The sequence below is a fragment of the Protopterus annectens genome, chromosome 14.part0 (genome assembly GCF_019279795.1).
Source record: "Protopterus annectens isolate FY-2018-M chromosome 14.part0, PAN1.0, whole genome shotgun sequence".
In the NCBI taxonomy this organism is placed as follows: domain Eukaryota; kingdom Metazoa; phylum Chordata; order Ceratodontiformes; family Protopteridae; genus Protopterus; species Protopterus annectens.
The window spans coordinates 881,603,369-881,621,464 of NC_056748.1; the positions used below are offsets into that span (position 1 = coordinate 881,603,369).

An 18,096-nucleotide genomic window follows, 5' to 3' on the forward strand; every position below is an offset into this window, starting at 1 on the left:
CTATGGTCATGACTAAAAGGGGTCTGTGATGATCAGTTTACTTACACTGTTAATTATTGCATAAAGAAACTTGGCAAAATGTAAGGAATGATCTAAAATCTGGAAACTTGAACTGAATGTGCAGAGAAATACAAAACAAGTGCACATTTGAAGCAAATCCCTTGAAAACACACACACACACACACACACACACACACACACACACACACACACACACACACACATATATATATATATATATATATATATATATATATATATATGTATGTATACATACAAGAGGAAGAAGTAGCAGCAATAAATGAAAAATGGGATATGAGCTAATCATACCATGTGATCTGAAGATCACCAAGCAATGGGAGACAGTAAAATGCAAAAATGTCAAAATACTGGAATGTATATGAAGGCACATAATTTGTATTAGTGAAAAAAATCATTATCCTCTCTGTACAGATCATTGTTTGGAACTTACCTGAAGTATTATTAATAGTTCTGGAGATATCATCTTTCTAAGTGTACAGACAGCTTTAATTAGGTCAAAATGTGATAGTCTACAGAGGAAACCATACAAACAGAGTCTAAAAGAGCTTAACTTTATATTATTAAAAAGAACATGGTGGAGCAGGACAGAATAGTGCAAACACCTCAAGCGTACTTGTGGAGTCCTGATGGCCACCATGTTTCAAAAAAGATGCATAAAAACAGCAGGCACACAACACAACCTGCTGTTACAAGGTGGCTAGTTTGGGACAAAAGTGTTGGAAACCCTACTTCACAGGAAGAGTAGTAGATAATGTGAATGGCAATTAATCAAAAAATTATGTTTTATTTGTGAGTCCTCAAACAGGTAGCACCACTGTCTTTCCTCAGAAAAGGCCAAATGGCTCTCCATCACTCACAGATATGTTCTGCTAAAGTGCTCCTTGATGTTTAAGTGCTTCATTTCTACATCTGCATTTCCCTGTGATGGAGTACAAGGTTGAGACCATGCCCTGCAGTCCTCCTTCATCACTTAGCACCCCCAGTGGCTATAGCACAATAGTTCTCCATCTTTAGGCCCACAGTTAGAAATATGCAATCTCTGCACATTAAACAAATAATGTCGCTATGAATAAGGCCCTCCTGAATAGATATGATCACATTTATACAAGGATAACAGATGTGCATTTAACACAGTTAGAACATAATATTGGGTCTCGAATCATAAATGGCTTATTATGTGTTTGAGACCTGGATGACAAGAAATTCACTCTCTAGGTAAATCTTGGCAACCATGTAGAGAACACATAATAAAGGTTTATGATTGGAGGCCTGATCATAATTCTTTATAGTGCATGGAGCGTTACCTGTGAATTTACTACTAGTTATAAAAAAATGTTTTTCTGGCTTTTAAAGCCATAAAGCACTTAGCGAGCTGTGTTAGACAGACAGTGTAACATGCTGTGTTATGCTAAGGAAAGTCAAGGTCACAGTACTGACACAGGCAGCAGGCAGAAAGAAATCTGATCTGAATTATGTCACTGTCGTTTGCTGTACTGTACTGGCAGACTTAAGTGCCTGGCAGATACTCAGTCTTAACAAGTGAAGCAGAGATGAGACCAGGTCGCGCACTATAGAAATACTTAACTAGTTTGTATTTTTCACATTATCAGAGGGTAATCACCATACTCCATGCACTACCATTTGATTTCAGTAGCACCCAAGTCGCTTGTCTCTGTTAATCAGTCTGCAGTTAGATCATCCTTGTTCATGTGACTGATTATAGTTAGCATATACAGTTAGCATGTAAATAATTTATACAACCTCTGTATCCCTCATTTTATTATATGAGGTCTGTGCAACTACAAGTTATCTATATTCTTTATATGTAGGTAATGACTGAAAAGGGAATAGCAGGTACAGTCTGCTTACTTCTGAGATAAATAAATAGAAATATGGAAAGATAGATAAGTAGCTAGCTAGCTCGATATATAGACAGATAGATATAGAGAGCCAGACAGATGCATTCGTACATAACATACATATATACATATCCACACACACACACATATATATATATATATATATAGAGAGAGAGAGAGAGTGAGAGAGACATACACGTGCAACTTGCTGAAGAAGCATTATAGTACAAAAAAAATCAAAGAACTAGAAGGTGCATGGTGTATGGAACAAATATAAAACAGCTGTAATGAGGGGGTGCTAAAAATAACACATTGATCAAAGAAAATCTGCAGCTACAGTTAATCCAATAAGTAGGAACATTGTCTTTCCAGATAGACCAAGCACTCTTTATCTTACATTATATTATTTGTTTCTGCATTTCCTGATATTATCAACCTACTTCGCCCTATCACCAGCAGACCATGCTGGCATAAGTTGCTTTGCATGCAATTCCCAGCCTAGCTCTTTACTAAACATTTAAGCATATGCTTTCATTTCATGTGCCTAACTAAAAAGATTAGTGATCTCAAACATCGTAGTTCTCAGGACTTACTGACAGTTTTCTCTCCAAACTTAGTTTTTTATATCTCACTCTGTAGCTTTTCAGTCCCTGAAAGATCCAACTCTGAGCTTCTGTTTATTCAGAGAACAAATGGTTCCACAAATCCTAGGTTAAATAAGCTGAAACTTCATCAACAGATACGTAAGACACATTAAACTGATATCCCAATGTAATCCCTGCCTTTAAAACAAAAGTAGCACCCTTGCCACCTTCAAGGTAAACCAAGACAATTGGAGAGGGGGCCTAAAATTCTGCTATAGGTTATCCTGCATTACGCTTGTAATGGGTTCCATGCTGATTGCCTAGTACGTACCTATGAATTTATGTAACCTCACCCTCATATTTTAGGGCTGGTAAATGCACAGCACTCTACTATACTCTGCTTGGCATGCAATCTCACAGCCTTTTTGTCTGTCTTCTTTTTTTCTGCTTTTCCTCACAGGAATTTTTGGGAAATGCAGCATACTGCTAACTTTAATTGATTACAAATAAAATGAATGCATTTAAAATATATCTGCATACACAAGTATCTGTAATTAAATATTATTTTCTAATGCAGAACATCTTTCTTTAACATGAACTAGTGTTGATAATTCAACAGGGCAGCTGTGGTGGTGCAGCGGTTAGCGTTGCCGCCTCACAGCAAGAGGTTTTCTGGTTCTGTGCGGAGTCTGCATGTCCTCCCTGTGGTCACATGGGTTTCCTCTGGGTGCTCCGGTTTCCTCTCACATCCCAAAGACATGCTGTAGGTGAACTGGACACTCTAAATTGGCCCTAGGCGTGAGTGCATGCATGTGTGTGCCTTCTGTGGAAGGTTGGGCTCCGGGCTGGCAACTCAACATCGTAAAAACTCCACTGCCAATCATGAGTGGGGAGGTGATCTGCTGTGGCAGCCCCTAACTGGGAAAAAGTCAAAAGAAGAAGAACGTTGATAATTCAATCAGGATCATAGTGATGCTTACAATCATTTTTAACCATAGCAAGGAAACAAATCTCCTGGATGTATAAAAAATTTACTGTTTGATCATGTTATTTCTATAAAACAGCCATGCCATTAACTGATTTTACAGTCTGCAATTACTGTCAAGGGCATTTTAGATGGAACTATGTCAGCACTTCCATGCAAGAAATATCAGTTGCATAAATATTTTAGCATCAGCTTCCACAGCAGTGTCTAAATTCATATATTTATATGTTTATTTTATTTTGTAACATGAAATATGAGTTTGCTCTAGCAATCATGTACAGAAAATCTGTTAACATAACTTCTTTGCTCCATTTGAAATTTCATTTTTATGAAACATACATGTTACAGTCCATATAAACAAGTAACAAATATAAGTTAATTTTACATTCATGATTTAGACTGGCGCATGAAAAGAGAAATTAGCACTGCAAAAAATATTAATTAAACAAATGATTATATACACAGATGTATGTTTGCATGGTCCTCATTAAGTATTTACAAAAATTTTTTCTATAAATAACTGTACTTGCAATTTGAAAGACAGAAAAATGTAAACATTTTATTTGGCAGGTTTTTTTTTTCTTTAAACAGTGAATAAATAAATGCAAAGACATTTTAGTAGCTTCCCGTGGTAGTAATAGCTATGTCTGTGGGAATATTTACATCCTATAGATGCAAATTATTAATTAATTCCTCTTTAGAAAAAATAATCTCCAAAACCACTAAATGACAGAATTTCTAATTGAAGACTATAGTAGTGAAATTACTAGCAATGTTAATTTTGAAGGCATTTACCCGGAAGTATATTAAAAATGAATTATCATGCATAAAAATTCATTGTTTACCATGTCCTTTTGTGTTATCTGATAACGATTAACATTTGCTGCTTTTCTTTGTCACGCACTTAAGTCAATGATGACATGTTTATAAATCTGTGTAGTTCCTTTAAAGCTTGAAGCAAACAGGAAGTCATATTTATCAATAGAAAATAGTGTAAATGCCCTTGGTGCTTGGATGTTCATTTCCTGAAATTTTGCAAATTTTGCTTTCTCCCCATCCCAGCGATAAATTTGAGTGAAAGAGTAGTCACTTCCAAGAATTGCATATTGCCATCTGTTTATTCGAAGGGGCTGAAACACCATTGAACCTCGTGATGGCATTCTTTGCACTTCAGCAAACATGGAGCCTTGCCATTTCATTACTTTAGAGTCACCAATAAACCTAGTTAAACAAATATAAACATCCTCTTTGACAAAAAAGTGTTTGGCTGCATATACATCATCCATTTCTGGAATATCTGTACGCATTGTAAACTTCTTATCAGCTTTGTTCCACTGATATATTACGGGTCGCTGAGAACTGCTGGAGAGAATCAGATGAGGTTTGCTTCCTATTTCAAAATATTCTATATCGGTGTCTCTGTACCACTCATGAAGCACTTGATGGGAGTAAAATCCAATTCCATTCCATTTGTAGATAGTTGTTAATCCAGCTTTTGAACTGTCCGCAATGACAAAATACCAGTCACCATCAATTCTGAATGTTTCTATATCATTTGGTTTTCGAATTTTGAGAGTCTCGATGTCCTGGATTTTGATAAATTTATTAGCAAAGTTATCTCTCTTATAAATATGAGATCCTCCAAAGAGCTGAGCAACTACAACATAAAGCTGGTTATCAATAACAATTGGCTTGCAGACAACAGTTGAAGAGCCTACAAATGAAATACACGTGACTGTTAGTACCATAACTTAGTGAAAATATTATTAAAAATGCACAAACATATCCCCCATACCTGTAATGTTGTCATAATTCCTGAAAACCATTTCCACATGATCCCATTCCAGGAAGCTGCATTTTCCAGTGAATGGTTGAGCAATACTTATATATTCATCATTCATATATGAGAAAGATTCCACTGAAATTGATTGAAATGGGAGGGATTGATAGACAACAAATTCTGTAAGGGAAAAACAAACAGTTTAGCAGATTCTGTGATGTTTTATCAGTCAAATAAAAAATATGGGATTATTATCATGCTTTCAATAAAAGGCTATTATTATTATATCATCATTTTTGTTATTGCAATAATTAAAATTTCAGTAGAAGACTTTCTGAGCTCTATCTTCCTCAAATCCTGAAGTCATGCAATCTCAGACATTTTCTAGAAGGCTACTCTAAGCACAGTAACATCTGGAAATGTCTTTAAAACAAAAGTAGTAACTGATAGTTCAGAGTTTTAATTCTGCTGGTACTCTTCCAAGTTGCAAAAGACTGAAAGAGCAGAAATGGGATTGTTGCTGTTATAGAAGCCAGTCCAGTCTAAACTACTAAGCTCCACACAAAGTATGTATGCAGAGCTGTCAGTGAAAGTTCTGAATTGAATAAGCTGGGGAGGAATGCTCTTGTATTTGAATGACCAGGAAGAACAGATATATCAGTGGTCACTAAGCGAGCGAGGCAGTATGTGATATTGTATATCATTATCTGACATATTGGTAAGACGAATGTGAAGAAGTGTGCAGCTGTGAGAGGTGGTGTTTTTTGTGCTACCAGTAAGTAATTGAGGATAATTTAAGGTAGTGTGGAATGTCTCTGTAGCTGTGGTTTGTCTGGATGTAACCAGTTGAAGTTTAGGTCACTAAGTACTAAAAGATTGCATAAACTGGTTTGATAAGCAATTGTTTTTATGGCTAATGAGGATGGGGAGGTATGCAGTGTATTTCTACGTTATCTCAGAGTAGCATTTGTGCTGTGAGCCAGTTGGAGAGATAGCATCCTTTGGCGGAAAAGTATGAGGGTATGTGTGAAGTATCTTTTAACCATCGCTCAGTAATAGCTAATGACTTAGATGGATGTTGAATAGCCCAGACCTCTACTTGGGCCCAATTTTTGTTGATCTGCTAATATTCAGATACCTAACAGTAAGGCTTTTTATGGTGGAATGGGGTTGAAGACATTGTGGAGCTTTGATTAACAATAATATCATCTGACTGTAGTAAAATCAGAGCTATCAGAGTAATTATAAGATGAAATAGCTTTTTAAATAAATAACCAGGAAGGTTTGTGGTGACATGTAAGAATCTTTTATTGACAGGGGTGGTTGACTGCATGTAATTGTTCCACCAGTGGGAATAGTTATAGTGATAGACCTTTATAAGGTAAGGGCTGTGGAGAAGGTAAGAGAGTTTGGTAAATAACCTTTATATGAAGGAAGACAAAGAAAGGAAAGCATGACCAGGGTTATGGTGTAACTTTGAGGAATGGCATGGTACTCTTTGAGATAGAATATTAGAGAATCTTTGATAAAGCACTGTAGTAGTAATATTATAGGGTGCAGAATCTTGATAGAGTTATTTAACAGACCATAAGGCAAACAGGTACATGAGGAATGTTATACTGAGAAATGAAGTGTAAAGGAAGAGAGCTAATGAAGGTAGAGTGTGGGAAATAGTGTGGCTGTGTGGAACATCCTATGGATGTAGGGAAGGGTTGAGGGGACAGAGACATTTGGGGATGAAAGAAATGGAAGAGTGGGTGAAGATGGGGGCTATGATAGAGAAGCAAAGTGAAGCACAGGAGAGCAAAGCTGAGTGCAGTGAAGCAAAATGGAGTGCGGCCAGCACCAGGTTAGAGCAATAACAATCAGTGACCTTTAAAGCTGCTAAGGAAAGAAACTAAAAATGTTACAATGTTGACAGTATACACGGCAGAGGCAGTATAATCAACAGGCAATGTGTGAATTAAGATGGGTGAGAGCATACGAGAACGTCAGTTTAGAAGAAGATGCAGAGGAGAAGAGAAATGTTCAGGAACACTAATAGACAGGCACACATACAAACTTTATGCAACATAGAGAGGGAAGAGAAATGTTCAGGAACAGTAGTAGACAGACACACATACAAATTTTATGTAATGTACAGAGGGAAGAGAAATGTTCAGGAAAAGTAGTAGACAGGCACAAATACAAACTTTATGTATTGTACAGAGGGAAGAGAAATGTTCAGGAACAGTAGTAGACAGGCACACATACAAACTTTATGTGACGTACGAAGGGAAGAGAAATGTGCAGGAACAGTAATAGACAAGCACACATACAAATTTTATGTAACATACAGAAGGAAGAGAAATGTTCAGGAACAGTAGTAGACAGGCACACATACAAACTTTATGTAAAGTAACACAGTCCAATTTATGCACCAAAGTGCTCTACCAGACAATAAGCCCAAACCATAGCAGAAAATTTATTGTCAGTTGGAACTTGATAAGAAAGTAAAGAACTTACACAACAGTAAAAGATGAAAACGGTTTTCTACCCAGAGTTGGTATCTTGGGTATGCTTTAGAACACCACATTCAATCAGCTTCAGTTAAATGAAGCCAAGACCTGCACCTCACAGAGATGCAAACTATCACTATCAACCATGCAATGCAGAGGGAAGGGTCTGTACTTAAGGAGAGACCTTCATTTAGCCGCCACTTGAATGATTGTGAAAGAAGATAGGGTACATCCCTAATCTTGTATCCCCTGTAATGGTAGAATAAGGTAAAACGTATTGGTGTTAAATTGGGAGACGACCACCACAGCTCAGGAATAAAAGAACAAATATAAATAATAACCAAATAAATCAATACAAAACAAAGGTAAGCACTTGCATAGCATGTAGCTACTTAATCAGACCATGAAATAACCCTAAAACATTACATTCATTAAAATGATCCAGAAACCAATCAAAGCAAAGAATCAAATCATGTGATGCAACAATTCACAAGAAACAGCGTAATAGTAAAGAAACTGACCAAATATTTCAATGAGTTAAACCTCTGCTCTTGAGGATTAGTTAAAGGGATACATGCCCATTTAAACCTGGTTGTCTATCCACTTTTAAAGTAACGATCTACTTCAGTTCACTACATTCCATTCTACTAACAATATCACACCCCCCTGCTATGATTTTCACTAATCATCTCCAAAACTGCAAGCAAACCTGAACATATGATCAAGGCCACATTCTAAGGCATGTTTCACCAAGTTGTTGGTGAGTTTAGCATTCCTTATATATATATATATATATATATATATATATATATATATATATATATATATATATATATATATCACCAATGTGTTCTAATATTCTTTCCCTCAAAGTCTGGTTCATCTTACCAATATAATAGCACTCATAGGTTAAACAGCATGCATGGTAAATGACATTTTTTGTCTTACGGTCAAAATAGAAATCTAAATCAGCTTTAAAATCTGTAGCAGTAATTATAATACAAGTGGAGCTCAAAATAAAACTACAAGCTGAGCAAGTCTGACAGGGAGATATCGCCATTCTTAGAGAGATGGGAAAGTGTTTCATCTGATGTTCCCTACAGCATAACTGCCGTTTAAGAGAGAGATTGTTCTTAAAAGATGGGGGATGGGACTTAATACATTAGCCATGTCTTCATCAGCCATAAGTACGGGCAAGTGTTTTCTAACAATGTCACAGACAGCACTAATATTACTAGAAAAGGGAAGAACCAAGCAAGATTTAACATCACTATTAGAGTCTGAAGCAGGAGTTGTTACATGATTAGCACAAAAAGGTGAGCACTAATGCTTTTTAAAGAGCGTACATGCTCAACAGTGTTACAAGTATCAACTTCAGAGCAACCCCTATTAATAAAATCTGTAGCTGTCCCACCCAGTGCTCTCTCAGCTGTGCTATCATCATTGAGCAGCTGCATAGTCCTGAGAAATTGTCCTTTCAATACATTTCTGGACATGTATGCATGCTTGATTTATATAAAATATTGTTTCTCTTACAAGGCTTCCTAAACATCCTAGTACTAAAATCCTCTAGCTCATTCATATGAACAGAGACATCTAAAAAGTTAATATCAGTATGAGTATATATATTATAGTACACAAACAACAGATCAAATAACCTTGCATTTCAAGAGCACCATGTAGGGTAATAAGTTCTTAAAATACATGCAGTAGGGTTTTCTTTTCTGAAAAATTCACCTGTGTTTGGCAGCTTTACATGTGCAAGGCAGGTGTTATTTAGAAAAAAGCCTTTAGTTTAGATATCAGCTGCTTAAAATATTTAAAATGGAATTATCAATGTACAAAGCATATACAAATTGCACAGCTGTAAGTTCTGACTTTTAGTGTCAACACAGAGCAACATTACTATGTATTACTATCCAGTAAAGTTTTCTATCATTCAGTAATTACATTGGCAATCAGAGATTCATGTTTAGAGCAAACAAATATTAAAACAATTCAAAATAGTGAGTGCTTAAACTTAGTTTTACGATGGAGATACTTAAAAAAAAAACAATGCAGTACTGCAATATGATAAACAAGGAGGGGGTGTACCACTATACAATCAATTGCACATTTTGGTGCCAAACTCACAAAAAATACCTGAGCTGCACCCCTGCGTGCATATGTCTTCTTACCATATTGCAGCCACATTGTGAATAAAATGATGACTGCTGGGATATTTTAACTATGACATTAGTCTCATATTTCTTTGCTGCCACATTGAATGAAACATTTCTCATCCTGTGTTTATTACCAGCAGTATCATACTGACTAACACTAATGGATTTTTAAATAGTTTTTATGAAATTTACACATATTCAAATTCTCAATACGCCTTTTCATCAGAATATTAATTATTTCTGCTTCTCTACACATATTGAAGAAACCAAAAACACTGTTGTCAGTCTTAAGCAGTTTATACTAACAATAATAAATAAAAGGACTGTATATAAATCAGTGGACTGGCTTTATATCAGAGAAAACTACCACAATTAACATTTTTATTTAATATGAAGTCTGTAGTTGTATTAGAGGAAAGTGCTAACTGTGCCCTGTACACATTCACAGCTTTATCCAGCGTTAATTGAGACTCTTGATAGTGGTACTTATTTTATCACTTTTAATGATATAGACAATTCTATTACTTAGCAGACAATTACATGAATCACTAAACTCAGTCAGTCTTTAGCTATGTGGCTTAGCTCATTTAGTTATAAATTAACTGACTCCATGGGATCATGAGTTTTTGAGAAAAAGAAATAAATAAAACTGCAAGTTCGTTTTAAGATTCACAGTAGTTCTGAATTTGTCTTTAACTACAGTAAATTGCTATTCTTAGAAAGACTGCATTGTCTCCCAACAAGAAAAATTAAAACTTTCGCAACTAGAGGTTTTTCATCAGTGTCAGAAGGAACACCGTAAAAATTGAATGTCTGCAACCATTGCTTTTAACTTTTTATCAAAGTACCTTGGAGTACTAGTAATGTTAGTGGAATGAGTGATAGATAAATGACATAATGACTGACTAACTGTTCATGAAAGATGATTCTAGAACATCAAAGTGTCCAACATTTTTTTACTTTAATGAAAAGAAAAGTGGCTTGTCATCTGGATGATCATTCTGGCTTTGTTTGGTGAACTGTGCCTTTTTCTCCACTGTGAAATCATTGTTTTAAACTTCTGCTTATTTTGGTTTCCATGCGCAGTGACACCTTTTTAATGAAGGTTTCTTGCTTACTTATCAGAATTTAGCATAACAAGCCCATGGTATGCTCATGTGTATGGTATGTTTATTATAGTGGTCTAGTGGATTGCAGTGTTTTCTAGGATTTATTTACCAGTTCTCTCAATTTTGGCATGGAGATAGATTGAAAGGAGATGTTACAAGTGATAATTTAATAAAGGTGTTTAAAAAAGTCTTTAAAACAAAAAAGTTAGCTAACGTCTTAGCAAGGTACAGAAGTTGTGTTAGAAGCAACAATCCCACTTGACAGAAGTTTCACTTTCCAGCATTACATGTCTGCAAACATCCAGAATCCAGTAAGTACAAAACCACATGCTTTATTATCATAGCAGCAACTGGTGAGCAAGACCTAATCATGTGACTTAGGCATAGGCCTACTAGGCAGCCGCCTAGCACTCCGCTCTAGGAGGGGCGCTTTTTCAGTATTTATTTGGTGTAGGTAGACCAGGATAGGGGCACTGGGTAATGTGGTGGGCAGAGCCATGGAGCCCTTTTGCCTAGGGTGCCAGTTGACCTAAGGCCACTGCTGGACATCCCACATGCATGTTGAGAATTATTGGACACTTACAGCTAGACTGCACTATCCATTATCATAAGAACATATCACTATTAGCTAATCCCCCAGATAGCATCAGCTTCTGGATAGCCTGAAATTTAAATCAATTGCAGGTTATATATATTTTTTAAAATCTTGAAAGACAAGTATCAGAACAGCTGAAATTTGTTTTAGATTTGTAGATCAAAATGTAAGACTGCAACAGAATTGACCACAGTGGCCCTGTAAAGTGAAGTTCTGAGTATATATTCAATAGGTCTGAAGCAGCTAGGAAAACATTAAGCTTTGTTCTACTCTCGGAAGTAATATTAACACCTACTACATGCTTGATATATGAAAATAATCCACTGATTTGGCAGCAGAAAATTGAATGGAATGCTCAATAAACATTTCTCAGAAATACTAATATTCCATTTTCTGGAAAGATATCTGAAATTTACTGAAACTGACCCATCTGAGTACTAAAAAAACACATATGAGGTTTCACAGAATTTGACATTATAAACTATTTCATGCATTCAACATATTTTGCTAGTGTGTGTGTGTGTGTGTGTGTGTGTGTGTCTGCACAAGCACAGTCCAAAATATAATTTTTATTTACAATGTATTTATATTTTGTTGGCTAGTCTCACTAAGCCAATGAACTCTTTTCAGTGAAGAACCAAGGTGGTGGTCATCCTGACTAGGAGAAATTTGACAAGGGCACTGGGAAACTTCCCAACTATTTCTAATAAGTCAAAAAAAAAAACAAAAAAAAAAAACTAGAAATACAAGTACTAGGAAGAAGAGGAAGGGTAAATCAAGAATCAGACACTAAATTTTAAATGTAAGCACTTTTGTCCGTATTTATTAAAACAAACTTATTCAGACAAGAGCAAAGCAAAGAATACAGTTTAAATAACCTCCATTAAATCATGTGACCCAAAAGGAAATTACATCACTGAAACAAATCTTTAGAAACAACACCATCTTGTGGTTCAAAGACTGAACTACAACTAAATAAACAGTCCATTCGTAAAAGTACCCGGCTACCATATATTATGATAGAACAGAAAATACAATGAACTGAAATACAACTATAAAAAAACATCACATATAAACACTTAAAACCAAAAATATTACCTATCCAGTGCCTTCAGTTTTAATAAGCACTGTATTGAGCATGTTTCATATAATCCAGATAAGCAATACACATTTAATCGAACTTGCCACTTAAGTTCACAGCATTCCAGTTTAAGAGTCCAAGGAACCCCGTCTTTCATCAAATAAAACTTGCTCAATTACTTTGAATTTAAAATGATGTTCTGGGAAGGTCATAATATGTCTGGTTAGGGCATTATGAACATGCAATTTAGTAATACTATAAATATGCTCATATAGTCTTTCTCTAAATCTGCATTCTGTTTTACCTGTATAAAAGCTTTCACAGAACAAGCACTTAGCCAGATAAACAACGCCTTTAGAGTTACAGTTAAACCTACCCTTGATCTCCTAATTGGTATTACGGACTGTGAAATGAGTTCAGGAGATGAGTCTAGGCGACATGAGTGACCATTCTGGACTTGAAGTCAGCAGAGAATGTGTACGGGTTGTTACTAATACATAATGTGACTTTAAAATTTTTAATTATGCTGATGCTGATGTTGATGTTGAGTTTTTGTGGGGTTTTTTTTTTTTTTTTGGCTTTTCGTCAGTTTGTCATGGAGTTGGCAGCAGGGATAGAACAAGGCACTCCTTTGCTATTTTCACAAGAAAGCCAGGTTTAAATACAGCAGTCGGCAATCTTACTTTACTTGTCCAGCAGTTGTCCCAACGGGTGGATGATTTATCATGCAGAATTTCTCCTTCCTTTTTACAAGCTTCAGGAACTGTTGTTAATTCATGGAATATGAGGCAGGATACTTTTGTGGACAATGGAAATCAGTGTTTTTGTTCTACTGCCTCTCAAGTGTCCCAAATGAATCATGTGCAATCAGACATTCACCCGAACGTTGCCAATGGTATTAATGAAGGCACTAGTGGACCGAGTAACTCTTCCACACTATTGCAGTCTTTCATAGGGCTTATTGGTGTTCCAGTATTACAGGAGTAGCTGAACAAGCATCCAGAAGGTATGAGAAGTTCTAATGATTTAAATTTAGGAGCATCGGCCAATGGAAGTGATATTAATAAGAATTTGAAACTGTTTGACTATATGTTAATTAAATATAAGAAATTACAGCTGAAAGTCATTTATTTAAAAGAATGTTTACAGAGGCAGCAAATCCCTAAAGGATTGAGACAGTGGTGTTTTCCTAACGGCCTTGAGCCTAACTTCCCTTTTATTTTTAGCTGTTGAAATTGTTTGATAAACAAGGCTGTGACTTTATAGAAATACTGATCCAGCATTATTCCAGACTGTTGGACTCACTTGCAGGGGATTTGGCTGTCCTTGATAAGTTAATTAAAACTGATGTCGATTTCCTAAGGTATAAATATGAATATAGTCAAAGAGAGGCAGGCTAGCAAGTACGGTAGGTGCACGGGCCAGACAAACTGTAGCAAACATGAAAAAAAGAAAGTCAGCACCTTGGAAGCATGAAGATTTATTATAAGAACCAGACTGGTTTCAGCATATAGCTTTCATCAGTGGTACATCTCAAAAAGCAGTGATAACCCTGCAATAAATACTTAATCTAATTAGGTATCCATGACATCATTTCCTGTCCAAGACAAAACTTTTCTGATACCAAATAATAGGCACAAAAAAACAATACAGAACACAATAAAATCAATATAGAATTACTGTTTTGTTCCCCTTTATTCTTTTTCTTGATATTTTGATATTCTGTTTTTTGTTTTAAGAACTGTTGTACTCTTGGTATCCACCACAGAGTACTAAATCATACCCAATGGTATCCAACCTGTGATAGGAAAGGAAAGTACTACAATTTGTCATTTAATCCAGGTGGGAATAAACCACCCAATTTTACAATCCATTTCCTTTCTTTCATGTTTAATATATTATGCCACCCTGTTTTGAAAGATCTGTTGCCTGATATTGTGTCAATGACTGTGAAAGTAAATTTCGCTGTATGATGAATCAGTGAATGCCTATAAAGAGCATTGGTGGCTCTGGCATTCCCAATATCCCCTAGATGTTCTGACATTCGAAATCTAAATTGTCTAGAAGTTTGGCCCACATAGAAAGCTTGACAAGTGCAAGTGGCTAAATACATAAACCAATCTGTTCTGCAATTTGCGAAGCAGTTAATGTTGTACACCTGTCCAGTGTTTTTGCTGATAAAGGTTTTTGTTTTGAAAACATGTTTACAGAAAGTGCAATGTCCGCATGGGTAAGAACCAACCAATCTCTCCCCTGTTAATGTTGTTTGATGATAGATGGCATCCTGATGCATGATTTTTCTGTAATGAGAGAAATGGGAACCCAAAGTTTTGCCCCACCTGTAAGAAAATAGGCATTTGTCCCCCAAAAGGTCATCCAATTGTTCATTGGTCTTCAAAATATTCCAATGTTTGTCAATAACATCAATAAGATGTGCTGTGTTTCTACCAAATGTGGTGACCATTCTCAAGGTGTCCTTATTATCCTTCCTGGGTTGATGTTTATATTCTAATAAAGTGTTCCTTGATTGGTTTTTGGCCCATTGCATGGCCGAGTTAATATTCTGTTTGCCATATCCCCTAGCTAAATCCTGATGGGATTGTGTAAGATCCTGCTGTGAAGAGCAAATTCTCTTCAAACATAAAAACTGGGATTTTGGAATGTTATTAATGGTATGCTTGGGGTGGAGACTGGAGGCATGTAGCAGACTGTTGTATTGTGGAAATTTTCGGTAAACTGTGGTTCGTAGTGTGTTATCTGGTTGACGCTGTAAATGAACATCCAAAAAGTGAATCTCATTATTATGATGTAAATTCAGCTCCCCATTTGTTTCCATTGAGATATTCAATGAATTCCTCCAGATATTCACTGCCTCCTTTCCAAACAAGCCAACAGTCATCCAAAAATCATCTCCATATGTCTATCTCTGGCAAATACAGATTATGTAGTTCATTATATGTAATGTGCTCCTCCACATATCCCATATATAAATCCGCATATATTGGGGCAAAAGATGCCCCCTTTGCTGTGCCTTGAATTTGCCAGTAGCACTCATGTTGAAAGGAGAAGACGTTTTTAGTAAGGACATGCTTGGCCATACAAATGAGCAATGTGTTGAAACCTGGACTGTAAATATTGGTCCTATTTAGCCAGAATTCTAATGCTGTTAATCCAGCCCAATGTGGAATGCTGGTATAGAGTGATATGACATCCAGGGTACACATCAACCACTGAGGTTCCAACTGAGACTCAGATACAATTTGTAAAAATTTGGTGGTATCCTTTAATCTGGCTCTCACATATGGCAAAAGTGGTTTCAAATATTCTGTCAAAAATGCTGACAATGGCTCCATGATGAAGCCTATGCCCAAAACAATAGGCCTGCCTGGTGGTGTATTCAAAGATTTGTGAATTTTGGGCAATAGGTAAAGATATTGTTTACCTGGATCATTGACCATTAGTTGTTGTCTGGTTTTAACACTGATAATTCCCTCCTCAACAGCTTCCTGCAAAAAATTGTCAATTTCTTTTTTAAAGTTTGGAGTGGGGTCTGTGGGCATGTTCAAATAATGCTGAGGGTTGGACAGTTGTCTACTTCCCTTGGCCCAGTAATAACCGGAGTCTATGAACACCACCGCCCAACCCTTGTCTGCTGGTAGAATGGAAATATCAGTGTTGGCCCTAAGATCAATGAGAGCTTTTTGTTCCGCCTTTGTCAAATTATGTCTAATGGTATGTAAGGAGCCTAAATGGTAATGCAAATCTTTAATCACTGTTTGCTGGAAGATGGCCACATGTTTGTTCATGGATGGACTGAAATTAGATTTGTGGAATCTAAAATTAGTGGATCTCTGAGATTGATCCTGTTGGCTGAAAAACAATTTTAAATTAATCTTTCTACAAAAAGATAATATATCAGAAACAAAAATGCTTTCATCCACAAAAAAAAAAAAAAAACCAAGGATAAAACCAAGACCTTTATTCAACAATGATTTCTCTTCAGATGATAAAACATATTTTGAAGTATTATGCACATTTGAGCATTCAAGATTTATTTCACTATTGATTGAAAAAGATCCTCGATGTTTTTTTCCCCTATGTTTACGTCACCCCCTGTGCTTCCTACTCCTAAAGGGTATTCTGGACCCCGGCCCCTCTTGGAATCAGGGGAATCACTAATGTATGTGGATTCGGTGTCAGTAGTGGAGGATTCCTCCCCCAAGGTCGTAGTATGTGGTCTACCTTTTTTCAATATGGCTCTCGGTCTTTTTTTGCATACCTGAGTGGTATTTTTAGTTCCATCCACAAACCTAACACTTCTCTGTGACTCAAACGGCCTACCCCTCTCATAGTCCTCCATATCTCTGGAAAACTTATGTAACTTCTTGTCTTTCAAATGATTTTCAAAGGTAGTCAGTTCCTTTGAGAGTCTGCTAAAATTGTCCTTAAAGTTTGATTGTTCTTCATGTTTTTTCAATTCCTCACATATTTTTTGAACATTACAAATGTTGACCTCAATTGTTCTTTCATAGTAAGACACTAGAATGTTAACAAAGGACATGGACGCCTGTTCCTGCGCCAGGTTCCAATCCCTTAATAATATATCATCAGGCTTGCTGACTAATGGCTGTAGTTTTGTCCTTAAACCCCTCGGGGTGATATTTTGATTTTGATAAGCTTTGAAAAGCTTTAAGTGTCAAATGTTGGTATGTAAAGTTTTTACCTTCTTGCCAGGCTGTGTAAATAGCAAATTACAACCGTCAACTGGATCGATCTGGCTGTTCTCCTTTGAGCCCTCACCCATAGGTTTAATTTCAAATACATGAATATCATCCTTATCTGCACAAAGGTAAGGTCCTGAAGCAGCTTGTTAAGACCCATGACCGTAAGTTGCTAATTTGCTTCAATCACTCTGAAAACTCTGTTAGTCAACTGTGATGTAATAATACCAAAAAATGGAAGCTATATGACATCTCCTGAGCAGAATGTCAAGGGTGCTGGGAAATAAACCCTTTACACTTAAATCTAATTATCTAATACAATAAACTGTTATATTAACCCCATTTGAGTCACAAATGAATATAACATTTGGCTTTTAGGGAAAAAAAGGGTAAAAAAACAATTACCCTGATTGGCCCAAGAGGGCACATAAAGAATCCACCCAGAATAGACAAATCAGCAATCCGGAACCAAAAGAATATTTTTTATATTGTGAAATTCACCAGTTGAATGTGGTTATGAATACCAACCACTGGGAGGGATGAACAAACACCTGTTCTTAGACAAAAATAATATGACTGTTAACTAATCTGTCCCCTAATAGTAAAAATATTTGCAGGAAAGGAGCCTTATAACTACATATAAGTACACATTTCTCTATTATCAAATATGTAATGACCAA

At 36.2% G+C, this 18,096-nt stretch overlaps 1 protein-coding gene across 1 annotated transcript in view; it reads right to left on the reverse strand.

The window, feature by feature from the left end:
* Positions 1–3,678: 3,678 nt before the first annotated feature.
* Positions 3,679–18,096, reverse strand: part of LGI1 (leucine rich glioma inactivated 1) — a 412,750-nt gene continuing 398,332 nt past the window's right edge. Inside the window, exons 7-8 of the mRNA XM_044056664.1 lie at positions 5,266–5,430; positions 3,679–5,184 (exon numbers count right to left, since the gene is read on the reverse strand). Coding sequence (XP_043912599.1) covers positions 4,367–5,184; positions 5,266–5,430 — 983 coding nt within the window. The 3' untranslated portion in view covers positions 3,679–4,366. The remainder of the gene's footprint in view (positions 5,185–5,265; positions 5,431–18,096) is intronic.